Source organism: Oreochromis aureus, linkage group 22 (genome assembly GCF_013358895.1).
Source record: "Oreochromis aureus strain Israel breed Guangdong linkage group 22, ZZ_aureus, whole genome shotgun sequence".
Classification (NCBI taxonomy): Eukaryota; Metazoa; Chordata; class Actinopteri; order Cichliformes; family Cichlidae; genus Oreochromis; species Oreochromis aureus.
This window is the reverse complement of record NC_052962.1, coordinates 7588108-7605284: the sequence shown is the minus strand read 5'-3', so window position 1 is coordinate 7605284 and position 17177 is coordinate 7588108. Positions and strand designations below refer to the sequence as shown.

General features: G+C 40.3%; 1 protein-coding gene across 1 annotated transcript in view; it reads right to left on the bottom strand.

The window, feature by feature from the left end:
* kcnk9 (potassium channel, subfamily K, member 9) overlaps positions 1-16930 on the bottom strand; it is a 54569-nt gene extending 37639 nt beyond the window's left edge. Inside the window, exon 1 of the mRNA XM_031741716.2 lies at positions 16405-16930. Within this exon, the coding sequence (XP_031597576.1) occupies positions 16405-16687 (283 nt within the window). The 5' untranslated portion in view covers positions 16688-16930. The remainder of the gene's footprint in view (positions 1-16404) is intronic.
* Positions 16931-17177: the final 247 nt, after the last annotated feature.

Genomic DNA, 17177 nt, shown 5'->3' with positions numbered 1-17177 from the left:
AAACAGAAATTATCATCTTTGTTCAGATGTATCCACAGAGGCCCAAGCATGTACCGGTTATTTGCTTTTTGATGCTGTTGAGTTGAGCATTTTCAACACTGGACTCTTTGGGGATTCACGTGCTTTTGGAAACAGCTTCAAGTGGCCATTTTTGTGCCAGTTTTCAGTACTTCTTTTTGGGATTGACTGCATGTATCAGCTCCAGATTTTATTGACAGGGAGCACATAAATGCACAGACAAAATGAATTGTAATGTTACAGCATGCTGACAGGTCAACGACTGCAAACACAGAAGCTCTTCAGTGAGTACCAGCTTACTCTTAGATTAAGAAAATTCTGTTTTTAAACAGATTAATTTTTAAATAAGTAGTTGCTTTGAGTTACTAAAATTTTTAGCGGTTGCAGATATTTCCTTTATTGACTCAAATCTCTGTTTTCTGGCCAGACATGCTGGGCTCCTTCAGGCACACTGTCACCTCACTGAGTGTTGGCTGTCTTCCTTCTCTCTCCCCAGCCAGTCGCAGCAGATGGCCCCGCCCCTCCCTGAGCCTGGTTCTGCCGGAGGTTTCTTCCTGTTAAAAGGGAGTTTTTCCTTCCCACTGTCGCCAAAGTGCTTGCTCATAGGGGGTCATATGATTGTTGAGTTTTTCTCTGTATGTATTATTGTGGGATCTACCTTACAATATAAAGCGCCTTGAGGCGACTGTTGTTGTGATTTGGCGCTGTGTAAATAAGATTAAATTGAATTGTTGGCAGACAACTATCAGATTTTTGATGTTCAGTTCTGCTTACAGCCACGATGCTCACGAGTCAGAAGGCAGAAGTATTTCAAGTTTCACCCTTTTTTGGTTCATCACTTTTGAAGTTGTAGTGATTATCTATTAAGAGGCATTCCTCATATATTAAACAGCACGACGCATGAATTTAAGTGTCCCACAGTCTGTTCTTGTGCCAACAGATGATGCAGTGTGGTCTCTCTTGAAACCTTTAACTTTGATTTGTCTTTGTAACTTGCTGTATGTGACATAACCCAGCATGAATGCTTGAGAAATACTGACCTGTGGCTATGCATCTCCTCAAAGTCATAATATACCACATTGGTATTATTTTGTATAATTTATAAGCAAAGTCCACTGCATTTTAGTTAGGTTATATAAAAAGTTGAGTAATATATGTATTGAAGTTGGCATTCGATCCTGAGTCTTATGTGAGGATGGTAAAAGGTGCTGTGCATATTTATTAATCCCAGTGTAACAAGAGCAAACACGTGGGATTTTATGGTTTGTTTCATTGTTTATGGTCATTTTGACAAGCAACTGGAATTTCATATTAACCCCATACACATATGAGAAGAAAGTAAAAGCCATGTTTGTTAAACTTTATATACCAGCTACATTTCCCCTCACGCCCACATTCTCCCATTTTCATTCAGCATGGCTCCTCTTGTAAGCTGCCTAAGAAGGACGCCACCTGGACTCAGTGCCCCCTGCGACAAAGAGGCACTACGGTTCATCAAGCAACAGCTCACCGAACCACACTCGAGTCTGAGTGAGGCGCTCTGCGCTCTGTTTCGTCAGTGCTGGAGTGGAACAACCAGTCATCGCAACACCGAGAGACTCTGGCTGTGAGAGCAGGGCTCCCTCCCTTGGGGATGTGAACACACATATATACATCTATAGTATAGGTTTCTCTCCTCACACGGATGAGAACATGCTTATAAAATGCTGTCCACATGCACTGACAGTGTTGTGATGGATGAAATCAGTGGTTTAATGGGGAGAAAGAACAGCACAGGGCACTGAAGCTTGAAATAGAATCTGTTCTGCTTGTTTTTCTCAGACTACCTACGTTTCATAGCTTCTTCTGCTGCTGCTGCTGTAGCTAGATGTTGCTTACCTCAGCCTCAAGCTTATTGCTCTTGTGAGGTAGATATCTCTTTGGGAGAACTAAAAGCACAAAGCCAGCAATTACAACAGCATCTTGCAAATTTTTTTTTAAAAATAAGACTACAATACTGTAGCATCAGGAGTCATATTAACAGTAAATTATGTCATTTATCTTCATTTTTTTTTTTATTCCGTCCATCCACAATCAGAATACCAGTTTGCACTGGTACCGTGCATTAGTAAACTTCAGGAATATCCAGTTTTTAATCCATTTCACCTGCTCTGGATATGAGGGAAAGGGACAACAGGTGCACTGGAGAGGCAACAACTATATGCCCCCCCCCCCCAAAAGGGAATGGTTCTGCAGGTGTGACCACAGATCTTTGGTCTCTCTCCTTAGATCCCTGAGTCTTTGTCGCTGCTGGAAACAGTGTGTTAGGTAAGTCCCAAATATGAATCTCTTGACTCACAATTGGGAGACACGTAGATTAAACCACCTCTATCCAGACTCTAAATGTGGGTTTTTGTTACGTTTGTTAACCTGGAAACACACCACCTTCTTATTAGCTCTGTTCACCTTAGCAAAACAGCCTTACCATCCATGAAATTTCATCCTACAATTGTGGAAATGAATCCAATTGGCCCAGAAAGACCCCTACACAGGCATGCGCCAAGTCATGCTTGACAAACGCACAGATAGCTTCACTTTTATCTTTAGTGCATCACTGAGGTTATTTTGATAGATGTTAGAAAATCTCTCTTCAGCAACTGAGAAAATTCTGCTGTTATCACAGGCTGAGAAGCACTTCTTACAAATAAGCAGACTGGGCATGCTACACTCCTTTATATCTTTTTATTTATCTATTTATTTATTTTTAGGATGAAGTCACAGGGCCAAACTGGGCTGCACAGAGGGACCTCATGCAAACAGTTTACCCTCTGAGCGTTGAAAACAGACCAACCGCCTCCGGAGCGAGTGACTCCCACAGTGAGCATCAGCACCACAGAAACACATTCCCATCGATCTGCGTGGAGACCTCCATCAAGCTCCCGGTAGGACACTCTAGCAAAGTGAAAATAATCTACTTGCTACAAAGTGCAGCTAGGGTAAGCGGCTCAAGTTATTTTTCAGTGAGAAGTCAGACAGTATATTAACAACTTTCTTGTTTTCAGAGGAGTGGCAAGTATAAATTCTGCCAATATAATAAGGAATTACAGCTACCAGCTGCCAAACAGATTGGCTGTAATTCACAGCATCGTTTTGATCATGCAAACTGGGGATGAAAAAAAGTATCAAGTGAGAAAACCTCAGAGGACATTAATCATTGATAGAACTTGCTGGATGCAAACAGGTAACGTAATGCTGTAGCCAAGGGGATAACAACAGAAGAACCATCGCACATGTAGCAAAAACCTTGCTCGTTCTTTAGATCAGTGTATTTCAATTAAAGCACTCCAAAAAAAAAAAACAGCAAAGAAAAAAATCTGAGCATTATTATTTCACATTTAAGATGCAAATGCTACATTATTTCTTACAAATATGAGAGGATCATGTCACTGAACTCAATATTGTACATTTAAATATTCTGTGCCCGTGTTATGAAATTGGAGATACGGGAAACGCTGATAGTCATTTTAAACATTTAACAGGTGATGAAGTAACACATAGTGTGTGTGTGTGTGTGTGTGTGTGTGTGTGTGTGTGTGTGTGTGTGTGTGTGTGTGTGTGTGTGTGTGTGTGTGTAAATAAGTATTGAACATGTCACCAATTTTCTAAGTAAATATATTTCTAAAGGTGCTATTGACATGAAATTCTCACCAGATGTCTGTAACAACCCATCAGATCCACACATGCACCTGAGCCCAAAGACTTAAGCCAAGTATAAATACATAAAGGAGTCCAACCTGGAACCAGCAAGGTTTTCTGTAATAAACATGATGTGAGTTTCTCAACATCTCCTTTGCCTAGTTTTTTTATTTTTTGCAACTTTTTTTGTTGTAGCAAGTCCAGTGTTTATCAAGTTTATCACCTCAGTTTAATCCGGTCTTTAAGTGATGATGTATGAACGCTCCTTCTGGGTCCAAACTACTCTGCGTTTATCAAGGCTGTTGTGTTTTTAACATGTTTTAATGCTTTGTATCTTGTTCTGTTTAATCTGAACAAGCCCCCAAAAAAGGCAGTGATCACTGTCGGCCTCTCTCGGTTTTTATTACCATTGTTTATTTTAAAGGTCAGTTTTTAGAACCTGACAATGTAACTACAGCTCAGCCCATGCAGCAGTTTATTAATGACTAACCTCATATTGTGGATGGATTATCTCAGTTGTTCTCCTGACTGACGTTTGGTCCGTTTACAGCATCCTGCCATGCGATTGCATTTGTCCCGAACCATGAGGAACCCTCACATTAACTTTTATCGAGTGGAAAAAAGTTAGCGTTCATCCTCCAGCTTCACTGTGCTAATGTGTTTATATTATGCTAACTATAGCTGTGTTGCTAGCCACCACGTAGCACATCATTATAAACCAGCTAGCTCAACTTCAGTAACCCTACAAACATCACTGCTGTTCAGTTTTCTGTCTTCATTTATGTCAGAAGTGATAGCAGAGCTGTAGTTTTCAGAAATCTCTCAGTCAGAACATGGTATATTATGTTTGGGTGGAAACTAGCGAGCTAACTCCCAGCTAACTTCTAACTGCCTGGATGTTAAACTTAATTGTTACAACTGGTAGAGCAGCCACACTAATCATTTTATTAAAGGTGAAAGAATTTAGACAGTTTTTAGTTTGGACCTGGAAACGGCTAATGAAGTCAGACTTAAGGGGTGTCCAAATTCATTGGCTGCATCCTCCTGAGGCCACACTTGTAGACTGAGTACATCACAGCGACGCAACGAAGGCTGTCCAAATTCGTAGACTCCTCCAACTCCAGCCGACAAATGCGTCCTCCTTTTCCCCAAATTTGAAGGATGGGTCAGGTGTGTCCTTCATCTTCCACCATATCCCAGAATTCATAGCGCGGCCCAGCCAATTCCAGTTTCCAACAATGACGGCCGCTACTTAGTTTTAATATTACTCTTATTACTTTTTCTGGGTCACAAAAAAAACTTTTAGGATATTTTCAGGCGAGAATGTAGCTGTGTAAACTTCAAATATCTCCTCGGTTTATCAAGACATCACATATTTGCAAAAGTGCTCCGACGTTTTCGGGGGCGTCTGTTACCCACCAGCTCGATAGCTAGCTGGGGCGATAACAGCGAACTCCCGACACATTGTTTTCAGACCCCCCGCGGTCTTTCGCTACTCAGGTTAAACATGATATATAAGTCACTTAGATAACTGAAAAATGTTATTGTTTGGCTTTTTTCAGTGTTTTATTTGTTCGTGAGTAAATCGGTTTGGCTGAGATTAAAGTTAAAGTTATAGTTTTCACACAGCTGAATAAACGTCAAACAGAAAATATTTTACATAGAAAGGAGCAGGAGCGAGACAGCTGGTGACGTAAAACTGAAGGCTAGACCGTCCAATTTTCACAGCCGCTCACTCCCGGTCTACCCGACTTCGAAGGACCCAGCCCACGTAGACCGCGAAGGCCGGGTCCTCAGGATGCAGACTATGAATTTGGACACTCCTTTAAAGACCGGATAAACTAGCACGCTAGCATTTGCTAATGAGAGCAAAGTATATCAGAGTCTGAGGTGTGTGGTCTCAAACAAAATTACAGGGAAAAAGTAGACCCGATCACAGACAGTGATCATTTGTCTGTGCAATATTTTGTGCCAGTCGTTGAGACATTTTAGTCTAAATTCTAAAAATGAAACCAACTCCAAGCTGAACCTCGTGGTTCAGGAAAAAGGTCTCAAAAATATCCACTAACACGCGTCACGATGATTACTTATAGGACTGGGAAGATTTAGTACACTTTTACAGAATAGAAATGTGGTTATTTGTATTCAATTGCTTCTTAAATGATCTGAGAAGTGAGCTTTAGCTTTAAAAAATTAATTAGTCAGTTGTTTGGATTGATTACAACTAAAGTCTTGCCAAATCAGTAAAAAAAAACACTATGGCATTTGTAATTTAAGCCTTTATTCATATCCATAACCATAATGTGCTATTAATCATTATAAACGTGCTGCTCAGTGTCTTGTATTATTAATGAGCAAATCACCTGGATTTAAAATACACTGTATGCTCCATCATGCACTGCTTGAGAGAGGAAATCATCAAATCCTGTGTTCTTGATTTATGTGTCTTTGCAAAGTAATGTGAAAGTCGTGGTTTTCCAGCTCATAACGGCATCAAGAAAATTCATATAAGACTGCGTGTTTATTTTCCCTACACAGCTGGAGGTGCAGTAACTGCTGCACCACTGCCAGCCAAGAAAAGCAAAGTTGAACAGTGATGTAAAATATACATTGTATGTCCAGCTCTCCTATCAGTCCTTGAGGTGCATACAGATTGCCCATGTTGGACACAATCTGTATTTAGCTCTTACCGGACTGACCCTCCAGCCCATCTCACACACACACACACGTAAACACACAACAATCACTGTCTGCATGCTTCACTTTGCCAGGACTCTACCTAACAATTCCTGTCAAGATTACAGTGTTTATTATCAAACCAGAGGATGACAAGCAAAAAGCTGTTTTTAGCAGCTTGTAGCCCGACTGCAGTATCACACCAATCAGAGGACGTGCATTCTATGTAAATGGATCCTAAAACATCTGCATATTGCATGTCAATTACATGTAATATGCCTTTCTCGCCCAAGCATATACCATCTATATAAGTCATACACACCATGACCAATAACACCTCAGAGTTTTCAGTAAAAACAATATGACTTATATTGACAATCAGTTAATATTTACTCACTACTTTTCTACCATTAGATCATTTATAGATATTATAAAAACCTTACAGTCCATAAAGACTTGTTTTAAACAGGTCGCTTCATAAAGTACTCTGAGTGGACTGCTACATAAACCGGCTTCAGTGAGTGAGCGCAGGTTCACAAAGCCTGCAAGAAGACGTGTGCTGGAAGTGCCAGTTGCTTTGCACTGTAATGGAAACTGTGACTGGCACAATAGATCCAGCAGAGACGCAACATCCGACTCATCTTCACAAAGAGCTTTCATTAGAAAGGACGGGTGATGAATTTATCTACGAGGACACCACTCACTTATGGAGCACTACAAAATAAAAGCATTTGACTCGACTTTTCTGAAAATAGGCTTTCACAGTTTCACTGTTGAATCCTGTTAAGTCAGAGTTTCCCTGCCATTGTATTTATTCACCTTAGGTTTCCTCTAGCCTTGTATCTCTGTGGACAGTAACAATAATAATGTGTTACTGCAGAGTACTTCCCAGCTGCAGCGGTCAACATTTGTAAGTTACTGGTGCTTCACATAACTGTATTTAAGGTGAAAATGGTTAGCGCTGGGGAAAACCCCACAAAAAGGAAAACCTGTAAACACTGACTTCCTGCTCAGCACTAAACAGCAGTGTTTGAGCGCAGCTACAGGGAGTGCAGAATTATTAGGCAAGTTGTATTTTTGAGGAATAATTTTATTATTGAACAACAACCATGTTCTCAATGAACCCAAAAAACTCATTAATATCAAAGCTGAATGTTTTTGGAAGTAGTTTTTAGTTTGTTTTTAGTTTTAGCTATTTTAGGGGGATATCTGTGTGTGCAGGTGACTATTACTGTGCATAATTATTAGGCAACTTAACAAAAACAAAAATATATACCCATTTCAATTATTTATTTTTACCAGTGAAACCAATATAACATCTCCACATTCACAAATATACATTTCTGACATTCAAAACAAAACAAAAACAAATCAGCGACCAATATAGCCACCTTTCTTTGCAAGGACACTCAAAAGCCTGCCATCCATGGATTCTGTCAGTGTTTTGATCTGTTCACCATCAACATTGCGTGCAGCAGCAACCACAGCCTCCCAGACACTGTTCAGAGAGGTGTACTGTTTTCCCTCCTTGTAAATCTCACATTTGATGATGGACCACAGGTTCTCAATGGGGTTCAGATCAGGTGAACAAGGAGGCCATGTCATTAGTTTTTCTTCTTTTATACCCTTTCTTGCCAGCCACGCTGTGGAGTACTTGGACGCTGCGTGTGATGGAGCATTGTCCTGCATGAAAATCATGTTTTTCTTAAAGGATGCAGACTTCTTCCTGTACCACTGCTTGAAGAAGGTGTCTTCCAGAAACTGGCAGTAGGACTGGGAGTTGAGCTTGACTCCATCCTCAACCTGAAAAGGCCCCACAAGCTCATCTTTGATGATACAGCCCAAACCAGTACTCCACCTCCACCTTGCTGGCGTCTGAGTGGGACTGGAGCTCTCTGCCCTTACCAATCCAGCCACGGGCCCATCCATCTGGCCCATCAAGACTCACTCTCATTTCATCAGTCCATAAAACCTTAGAAAAATCAGTCGAGATATTTCTTGGCCCAGTCTTGACGTTCCAGCTTGTGTGTCTTGTTCAGTGGTGGTCGTCTTTCAGCCTTTCTTACCTTGGCCATGTCTCTGAGTATTGCACACCTTGTGCTTTTGGGCACTCCAGTGATGTTGCAGCTCTGAAATATGGCCAAACTGGTGGCAAGTGGCATCTTGGCAGCTGCACGCTTGACTTTTCTCAGTTCATGGGCAGTTATTTTGCGCCTTGGTTTTCCACACGCTTCTTGCGACCCTGTTGACTATTTTGAATGAAACGCTTGATTGTTCGATGATCACGCTTCAGAAGCTTTGCAATTTTAAGACTGCTGCATCCCTCTGCAAGATATCTCACTATTTTTGACTTTTCTGAGCCTGTCAAGTCCTTCTTTTGACCCATTTTGCCAAAGGAAAGGAAGTTGCCAAATAATTATGCACACCTGATATAGGGTGTTGATGTCATTAGACCACACCCCTTCTCATTACAGAGATGCACATCACCTAATATGCTTAATTGGTAGTAGGCTTTCGAGCCTATACAGCTTGGAGTAAGACAACATGCATGAAGAGGATGATGTGGACAAAATACTCATTTGCCTAATAATTCTGAACTCCCTGTAGTTCATGAAGCCGCTGGAGTTTAGCAGGATACTACTATACTGTGTACCCCTGGCAGGCCTAAACACCTAAAGCACAACATAGAGCTTTTACAGAAGCTGTGTCTTATGCTAACTAATGAAGGTTATGAGTCTACTCTTCCTGTTAGCCATTTTATACAAATAAAAACAGTTAAAAAATCTAAAGAAGGAATAAAAATCTCCCCAAAAGCGGCCCCCACATTGTTATTTATTACTGTTTCGTCTGTTTAATTTATATACGTGCACTTAGGTTTGCTAACTATATATTTAAGCTAAAGCATCGTTGAATGTGGAAATTTCTGCTAGCATGCTCATTCTACTAGCTCAATTTATTTTGTTTAATCAACTTAAAGGAGGAATACATTTATTTGTTTATCACACTGAACTCTGAATATAATGTAGGATAAAGCTAAAAGACTCATTGCTCTAGATGCTTGTCTTTGATTAGCTCATGCTAATCAAATGCTGTTATGCTAATTGCTAATATGTTACTCTGATTGCATCATTATTTTCTGTTACATTTGGCTGATATTGTTTATGTTGTATAAATTGTAGTTTTGATGCTTCAAACTATAAAAGAGCAGGTTGAAAAATCTCTAATTTGAGTTATAAGACATTATTTTGTATTCGATTATAAAGCATTCTTTTTGGCTAAAATCTAATTAGGGTTTAAAGTGGTGCTCACACTGATAAACCTTTATTAGACTGGGTGTCATGGAACGGTTTGATAATGTTTTGGCACATCATAACAGGACACAGTGAATAATTACACCATATGTGGCACATTAATATTGACAAGAATTTTGTTACAGTTTGAGTCACTGTCCAAAAATATAACTGGTGACAGTTTTCAGTCATACCCTGAACTGTTCATATCCACTGTATAGACAAATGTTGATATTTCCAGACATTTGGCAGAGATGACTTTCACCTTTTAAGCTGTCTTTAGTCTCCTGGCAACATGAGACAGGTGTATATGCTCACTATAGCACGCTGTTGTTGCTCTTCTCCCTCTGAGCAGAGTTTCGGCGAGAACACCTCGCGCTCGCCACATGCTGTCATCACATTTGGAGCAATTAATCACGCGAAATAAATAGAGTGAACTTGCAGGCCGGTCTGAATCGAGGGGTGCTGCGCAGAGTGCTTACAGCTTCATCCTGGCAGCTGAGATGGGCCCCTCAAGACAGCTGCTCTGACAGTCAAGTCAATTCAGTTTTATTTATAAAGCTGCAAATCACGACAAAAGTCATCTCAGGGCCTTCATACACACTAAGGCTGAGACCTGCACTAATATCATCACAGCTGGGCTCCAGTTTCAAGCCTCTGGCCTTTTCTCTCATGATCAGGAGTATGAAGGTAATAAGGATTAGCTTCTGATCATGGACTTGCACTATAACTTTTCCTGGGCCCAGGTGAGACTTCTAGATGTAGATGATAGACCAGATTTTTTTTTTTTTTTAAATCTTCTATAAGTATACAACCTCAGATCCTTAATTTAAAGTGCAGCCCTGACATTCAGGATTTTTCATCCTTCAGCTCTCCCTATTATTACCACAACTACTATCTCCAACTCCTATTACCACTGCTGCTGTGACAGTAAAGAATTTTCAGTAGCATTTGAACTGAACTGTATTCACACTGATGGGTCATACATAGAAAGGCATCATTTCCAGTGTTAACTCTATTAAAAGCTGTAGCCATTCAGTTTTGACCCTATAACTCCAAGTATATCATATTTGATTCCTGAGTTTTTAATCTACTCTAACAGCCTTGTATGTTTTTGTTCTTTGAGACAAAAAAAAAACTGAAAAAATGATACAAATTAAAACTTATATATGCAAACTGATACTTAATTTCCCTCTTTTTTATTTTATGAAAGGTTCAGTAACCACTCCAGTTTGAAATCTTGAATTTTCTGGCAGCCTTTACAGGGTTAAAGAATCTTCTCCAAACTAAAGTAACCAAACCAGAAATAATTTCTTCTATAAATATGAAATGATCTTTAAATGCAGACTTCTGTTACTTTTGTATTAAAACAGGCTTGTTTGTTTTTTTTAAAAGAAGAAGAAACAGATTTGGTGATCTGTGCGTAAAGTGCGACGTGTATCATTTTGTACTGCTTTCCAGAGAAGGACAAGTAAAGGCTTTGTAAGGGATCTAGCAAATCTAATCCAGCAAAGACAATGGTAAAAGTATCATTTTCAGGGGGGAGAAAAATAAAACTTTTTGAAACCAAATTTTGGGTAAACCTTTGGGAAGCAGTTTTTGTCAAATTAAACATATTCTAAACATGTTTTTTATGTACTGGTGACCACTGACATGATGTCAAGAAGGCTGCTGAGTGGACGGCTTGCTTCTGAAATGACTTTGCAACAGTACGCCTGGCTGTACTGCTACTTATTAAGGAGGTTGAGGTTAATTGTTTTTAAATTATTTATTAATTGTTTTTTATTCTAAGGTTTATGTGTGCTTTTGGGGGTTTGGTCTTCTGACATGTTACTGCAGAATCTAATGCGTCATTTTCATCAAGTATTTGTTGATTTTACTTTGCTCAGTCCTCACTACGATGGGAATCTTGGGAACTTATCTCAATTTATCTCAGGAATTTATTTTTAATATAAAATCCAAACAAAGTGAGAAGGTTAATTGCTTTGGTTTCTTTGCAGTGCCCTTCCCACAGCTTGTTTGTTCGCTCATGTTAACCAAAGCACTTTTTCTAAATGATGATCAATACTGAAGTAATTATTTTCCTTTAAAACTAGATTTTTCTTTTAAAAAACAAAATTAAACTATTACATTATTTTTAGATTAATGTAGTAAATATATAATTTTATATAATGTTTATTCACTTCACTTTATGGGTGATTCATAAAGGAAGGCTTCTTTTACTTTATCACCAATGAGTATGTGATGCAGTTGGATTCATGGGGTATGCATCGATATTAATAGAAAGATCTTTAAAGATTTATAGTGAGCCAATGACGAATGTACTTGGCTGAATGCTGGCAGGTTTTACAGTAACATGGTAGCTTGTCTTGTCAATACGGACATGTGATATTCGGTGTATAGTGTGTGTTTTATACCCCTGTATATGTACATAACCAAGAAAAACAACGTGTAGCACCACATATCTTAATAGAGATCTTTGTACCTCACTTGCATAGTCCCTCGTGTTCACACTGAATTTAATTAGCTTCCACAAACAGCTCATAGTTGACACAGCCCAAATTGGTCCCTTATCTTTGCAGCAGTTTCATTTCACACAAAACTACTTCCACTTTTAGCGGCTGAAATAATGACTGGAAAAACAAAACGGGTTTCATTATTTCTGAGAACAGGTAGGAGTGTAAGAATTAAAGTTCCCACTGTCAGATGAATGTTATTTTTGAGCGTGCCATCCAATCATTGAGTGAACTCATCAAATCAAAGAGAGAAAAGAAAAATCAAAGCTCCACTGCCTAAAGGCACAAACGGCTGGGTCAAATACGGCCCACAAGTAAGATTTAACCTACTTGGAGTGTCAGATGAAATGGGTCTACCTTATGAAGTCTGAAGTGGCTGGAAAATCACCAAAAAAGATATCAAACTCACATCAAGACACTTTCTGTGATTGCCTTGACTTTCCAGTTGTATAGTGTCCCCAAGGCACCAAGAAAATAAATGCCATCTGACTAAAACCTACTGTAATTTCATTGAGGGTATTGAACATATCACACTCACTGAACTTCACTATGACCAGGTGACGGTTTCATCTAATGAAAACTGTCTTTGTCCATTTTGTCCAGTCTGTGCTTCATCTTTGTTTTGTTTTTTCTCAGAGAAGAAGAAGAACTCTCTTGTTTGATGAAAAAGCAAAGTTTGGTGATCTTGCAGGCTTGTGCTCTAAACCACAGAGTCCTTTGCTTTCAGGTCAGATGTACATTTTAGGACCATTCAATCATTGGGTGGATGACTAATTTTTAACATAAAAAATGATCTTTTAAAACAGCTGTTTGGTGGTTTTCATTAAATTAGATGGAAATTGTGCATTTGTTTTTGGACAGTTTTTAACTCTGGATTGAGACATATTTGACAAAAAAACGAGCACTAAGATGGCAACCCCAAAAAGGAGCTCTGTGACACAGAGAGATCAGATATATGACCCTTAGAAATCCTGGAAACAAATTTGAATTACCTTCATTAATTTGACATAAATTTTAAAAGGTAACTATCAGGGTGCCACGCCAGTAAATACACTATATCAAATTTGTTATGTTAATAATTTATATATATTATGCAGTACTGTGAAAAAAGTCTTGGTTCCCCTTAAATTTTTAAAAATATTTTGCTAGGAAAATGGGAAATTGGTGCAGTGAGTTATAGCAAACATAAATGTAGATACAGTAGGTAAAACAAAAACAGCAAATGTCCAATTCTCACTTGCACTTGAAAGTCCGTCATCTTTATTCTTCAACGCTGCCTCGACTCTCTCGGCCAAGTTTTCCTGTAATTTCTTAAATAGTCGTTAAGAATAATTCTCCAGGCCTCTTGAATGACTTTCAAAGCTCTTCTTTGGATGTCGACTGTCTTTTGTTTTTCTGTCAAGAAAACCCACAATGCTTGAATAATGTTGAGGTGGGGCCTCTGTGGAGGTCAATCCAACCCACACTGTTGCCCTGTGTGTTTTACTGTCCAGGTGTGCTTTTACACCACTGACACTGCAGTTTGGGATGATTGTCATGCTGAAAAATGAAGCTAAACTCACTGTTGTACCTGACCTCCCGCTTACAGACTGACGAGGGTTTGAATCAAAAATGTCAAATTAGGATTCATCAGTCCATGTGACCTGTTGCAGCTGATTTTCTGTTCGGTTCTTATGTAATTTGGCAGACATCACCCTTTTCTCCCTGTTGCCCTTCCTTAACCATGGATTTTTGACAGCCACCAGTTCACAGTAGATGAACTGAAGGACCAGATGTATGTGTCAGGTTCTGTGTCAGCTCTTTCATTTATTTTTCCTGTTTCTTAAGGGCGTAACTTTCAAACACTGTTCATCTGCTGTAGATAATTTTTAGGTCTGATGCTTCTTGTTTTGCCCTTCACTTTCTGGTGCAAAAGTACTTTTATATTCCATTTAAACTGAGTGATCTTTGGCATTTTTTATAGATTCAACAAAAGAAACAGGAACACGTTATGTACTTTTGCAACAGCCTGCTAGTAACAAAGTGCCTAAAAATACAATTTAAAATTGGTTCTTTGCTAAATTATATAACCCAAAGAAACACTTTGAAAGACCTTCAGAAAGGCCGAGGGACTTTTGCTCAAGAGCACTTTCAGAAAGATTCAAGAAAGTCTGACCCCTTGAAAGTAGAACTGTAAAATATGAAAAAGCTTTTGCACAGTACTGCATGAATTTAGAATAGAATAGAATAGAATAGAATAGAATAGAATAGAATATATTTACCTATGTCATCTAAAGTGCAAATAAATCTATTCTGACTTCAAGAAGCGTTCCTATTCAAATATGAGTAATATATGGCAGGTGTGAAGTACACATACAATACTTTGTGGTTTATCGTGGTGAAAACAACAAAACCTTCTAATCCTTTAAAATAAAAAGGGTGGGGGGTCTAAAAGAGGAAAATGTATCTGTATCCTTCTTTTTTTAAATGTACCTGTAAATTAATAATCAAACTGAAGTCCCGCTGAATGCTCTGTTCCCCTGATGCTTTACATTAGAGCACCGCAATTACAAGTCAATACTGATTTTAACGACATTTTGCAAAACCCCCTGACTGTGTCAGCTTTATCTTTGTGGTGCGTTTCTAAAATGAAATGAAATGAAGCTCTTGCAATCAATAACTTTTTGGACAGTGTTCTTTTCTCGTCTCTTTCTTTACTGCAGGCTGATACAATAATATAATTCCTATCCTGCACAAGTGGACTCAAAACAATTGTGTGTCTAATCCCATCCTCTTCCTCAGTTTAATGCGTCAGACCAGGAAGTCAACTAAAGGTCAGACCTTCACATGTTGCAGGAGGGAAAAGAGAAAGAAAAGTTGGGTTGTCCTCTAAACTGTTGGAACTTAAGAGTATGATAACGCATAAAGAGCGCTGTTTCCCACAGAGCTGCAGTAAATGTGGCCACTTCACCCGACGTGAATATTACAATGGCTCTCGTTGTAGCCTGGAAACAAAAGTAGATCCACCTTCACTGCGCCTTGCAGGTGTCTCTTTTAGGTGTTGCCTGGCCAACTATGGGCCTAGTGCATTAGTCCTCCTCCCCATAAAAAGGGTTAAGAAAATCATCTTGAATAACACCATGTCGAGTCTCTGTGACCTCTGCGTAAAGAGAAGTTCATTATCGAGTGTCGGGCTTTTTACAATCCCAATCTGGGCTGATTAAAAGGTCGAATTTGTTCAATTTTATTATTTTGCTGAGTTCATTTCAATTAATCCAATTAATTACAAGTCGCTTCAATCTGACATTATGGTTAGTATGATTACTAAAATGCACTCCGACGGTGGAGCGTAAACAAAGACAAACTCGGTTTACCCCTCCTTCCCAGCTTGAAATAAACCTTTATGACGCACATGCGTCAGAGCCAGGGGCGTCAGACTGATGTGATGTATGTTGCATTTTAGGAGACTCATAAAAATACATGCAAGGAATGGAAGGAAAGTGGGATGATTTGTGCCCACAGGTGGGCTCTGCAGCTGTCTTCATTTGTAGCCAAGTTGGAGCAAAGTGTTCACTGTCCTTTTTTTGTTCTTGTGGCAAACCATTAAACCTAATGTAAATATAACCACAGGGACAAAACACACTGTTTCCTTTTAAAAGCAGGATCTGAGCAGGATCTCTTGGAGTGACGTCAGGTTTCAGTTGCTGAACTCTCGTCCTGCCTGCGGCTGCACTCAGAGGAGCTGTCTCTTTCAGCACCAACACACCGCCCGCTGCTCTTCTTCCAGCCACAGCTTTGTCTCTCCGGCCTCTCGGGATCAGTCTCGGGGTGTCTCACAGCCTGAGCTCGATCTGCTCTGTCAGACTTTCCCGGTGACGCATCGTTAAAAGTTCAAATTGTGCAGCTGCACCAAAAGAAATGATGTATGTTTCCACAGTGCACTCGAGCACATCACGCTACGTCATTCTTCCGCGTAATTTATCCTACAGGTGATGTTCAGGAGCTTAAATCTCACGAGGTTGATGACACACAAAGCTCCATTCTGACCGCGCAGTTCCCTTTGGAGCAGGGAGCGAGTGCTGCAACATGTTGCTTAAAACTTTACCTACAGACGTGTGCTGTAAATATGTTCCTGCTCTCCCCTAACTGTTGCTGACAGCCCGCTTTATCGCCCTAAAAATGTAACTGTCCTCGTCAAAGATCACAGTGAGCCTGTAAAGATTTATACACATGTTAGAGTTTAGGCTTACCTATGGTGGTTATCACCGTGATGGCAAAGTAAAATGACCCTGCGAATTTCCACTGCACCCCGGCTCTGTGGGGCTCAGCCTCCATGATGATGCTCTCCAGTTTGCGGTAATCATCCTCGCTGATGTTATATTTCCCCTGGAGACGCTTCTCCTCGGCTTCCAGCTGCTCTTTTTCACGCATCTCGAAGTCGGACTCCAGGGCGTCAAAGACAGCGGCCCCGACGAGCAGGTATGTAAACGTGCAAATGATCAGGGACAGGGTCCGCACGTTTTGCCGCTTCATGGCCAACAGGAACCGGCGACCGAGGGGCTCATGTCCCCTCGGATTCTCCGGGAAGACGCAGCAAGCGTGGGGATAGCCGTGTGGACAGCGCCTGGAGGCAGAGGCGCGGAAAGGTGCGCTCCGGTGAACGCCGGAGTTGGAGCCCCCCGCCTTGTGGTGATCCCGGTGGCAGAAGCCCAAATCCTGTTCCTGGTTCGTGGAGAGACACAAGAGACTGCTCGAGCGCCTGGACCAGGAGCCTTGCAGCCGAGAGACCCTGCGCAAGACCTGCCCAAACCAAGTCCTCCCGGTGCGCAGTGCCATCAACAAGCTGCTTCCAAGCTCGTCTGTTGCTCTCTGTTCTCTACGTAGGTCGGAATGAACCACAGAAATCAGCACTGACTGATCCTTTCTTTTTCTTTCCTGCTCCAGTCGAACTTTGTCTGTGAGGAGAATTAAAATGTCCTACAGCCGGGCATCTTCCCGCGGGTCTCTAAGTTTCAGCTAAACA